At 50.9% G+C, this 609-nt stretch overlaps 1 protein-coding gene across 1 annotated transcript in view; it reads left to right on the top strand.

The window, feature by feature from the left end:
• The window catches only part of LOC102674667 (semaphorin-1A), a gene marked incomplete at its 3' end in the record, with an annotated part of 138,131 nt that overhangs the window by 136,724 nt on the left and 798 nt on the right, over positions 1–609 (top strand). The window contains exon 7 of the mRNA XM_006623430.2: positions 4–387. Coding sequence (XP_006623493.2) covers positions 4–387 — 384 coding nt within the window. The remainder of the gene's footprint in view (positions 1–3; positions 388–609) is intronic.

Below are 609 nucleotides of genomic sequence, written 5' to 3'. Positions count from 1 at the left end.
GAGGACGGCCGACTGGTCGTGATCGCCGATAGCCAGGTGCAGGCGTTGAGGCTGCACCGCTGCTACAGCGATAGGATCTTGTCGTGCGGCGAGTGCGTGGCCCTTCAGGACCCGTATTGCGCGTGGGACAAGGTGGAGGGCAAGTGCAGAGCTTTGGTCGGGCCGGCTGCCACGGACGCGAGCAGATTCCTCCAGAGCGTGGCCACCGGGTTGCACGCCTCCTGCCCGCCCAGCAAAAGTCTGAACAAGGATGCCGGCAGCGCTGGCGCCATCTCTGCGAACCAGAATAAATTCCCACCCGACTCGATGATCCCCAACAAGGAAGGCCAAGGGGGGGAGATCATCAACATCATGCAGGACGAGGAGCAGGACAATTCAGGTAGATATATATGCCAAATGTATAACCAAATCTTTGCCTGTACGATATATAGATCATATATATATATATTTGGTGTATTCGAGGAAGAAATGCAGTGGCAGAAAAGTTCACAATCTCGATAAAACTTTTAAGACGATCGAAACGAAATGGTTCTTTTCGATTCTCAATTTTTATTTTATACACTTTCGAATTTCAATTGGAGAACGAATTGGATTGACGCAGGTCCAGAA

The sequence above is a fragment of the Apis dorsata genome, unplaced genomic scaffold, assembly GCF_000469605.1.
Source record: "Apis dorsata unplaced genomic scaffold, Apis dorsata 1.3 scaffold_894, whole genome shotgun sequence".
Lineage (NCBI taxonomy): Eukaryota > Metazoa > Arthropoda > Insecta > Hymenoptera > Apidae > Apis > Apis dorsata.
This window is presented reverse-complemented; position numbering and strand designations above follow the sequence as displayed.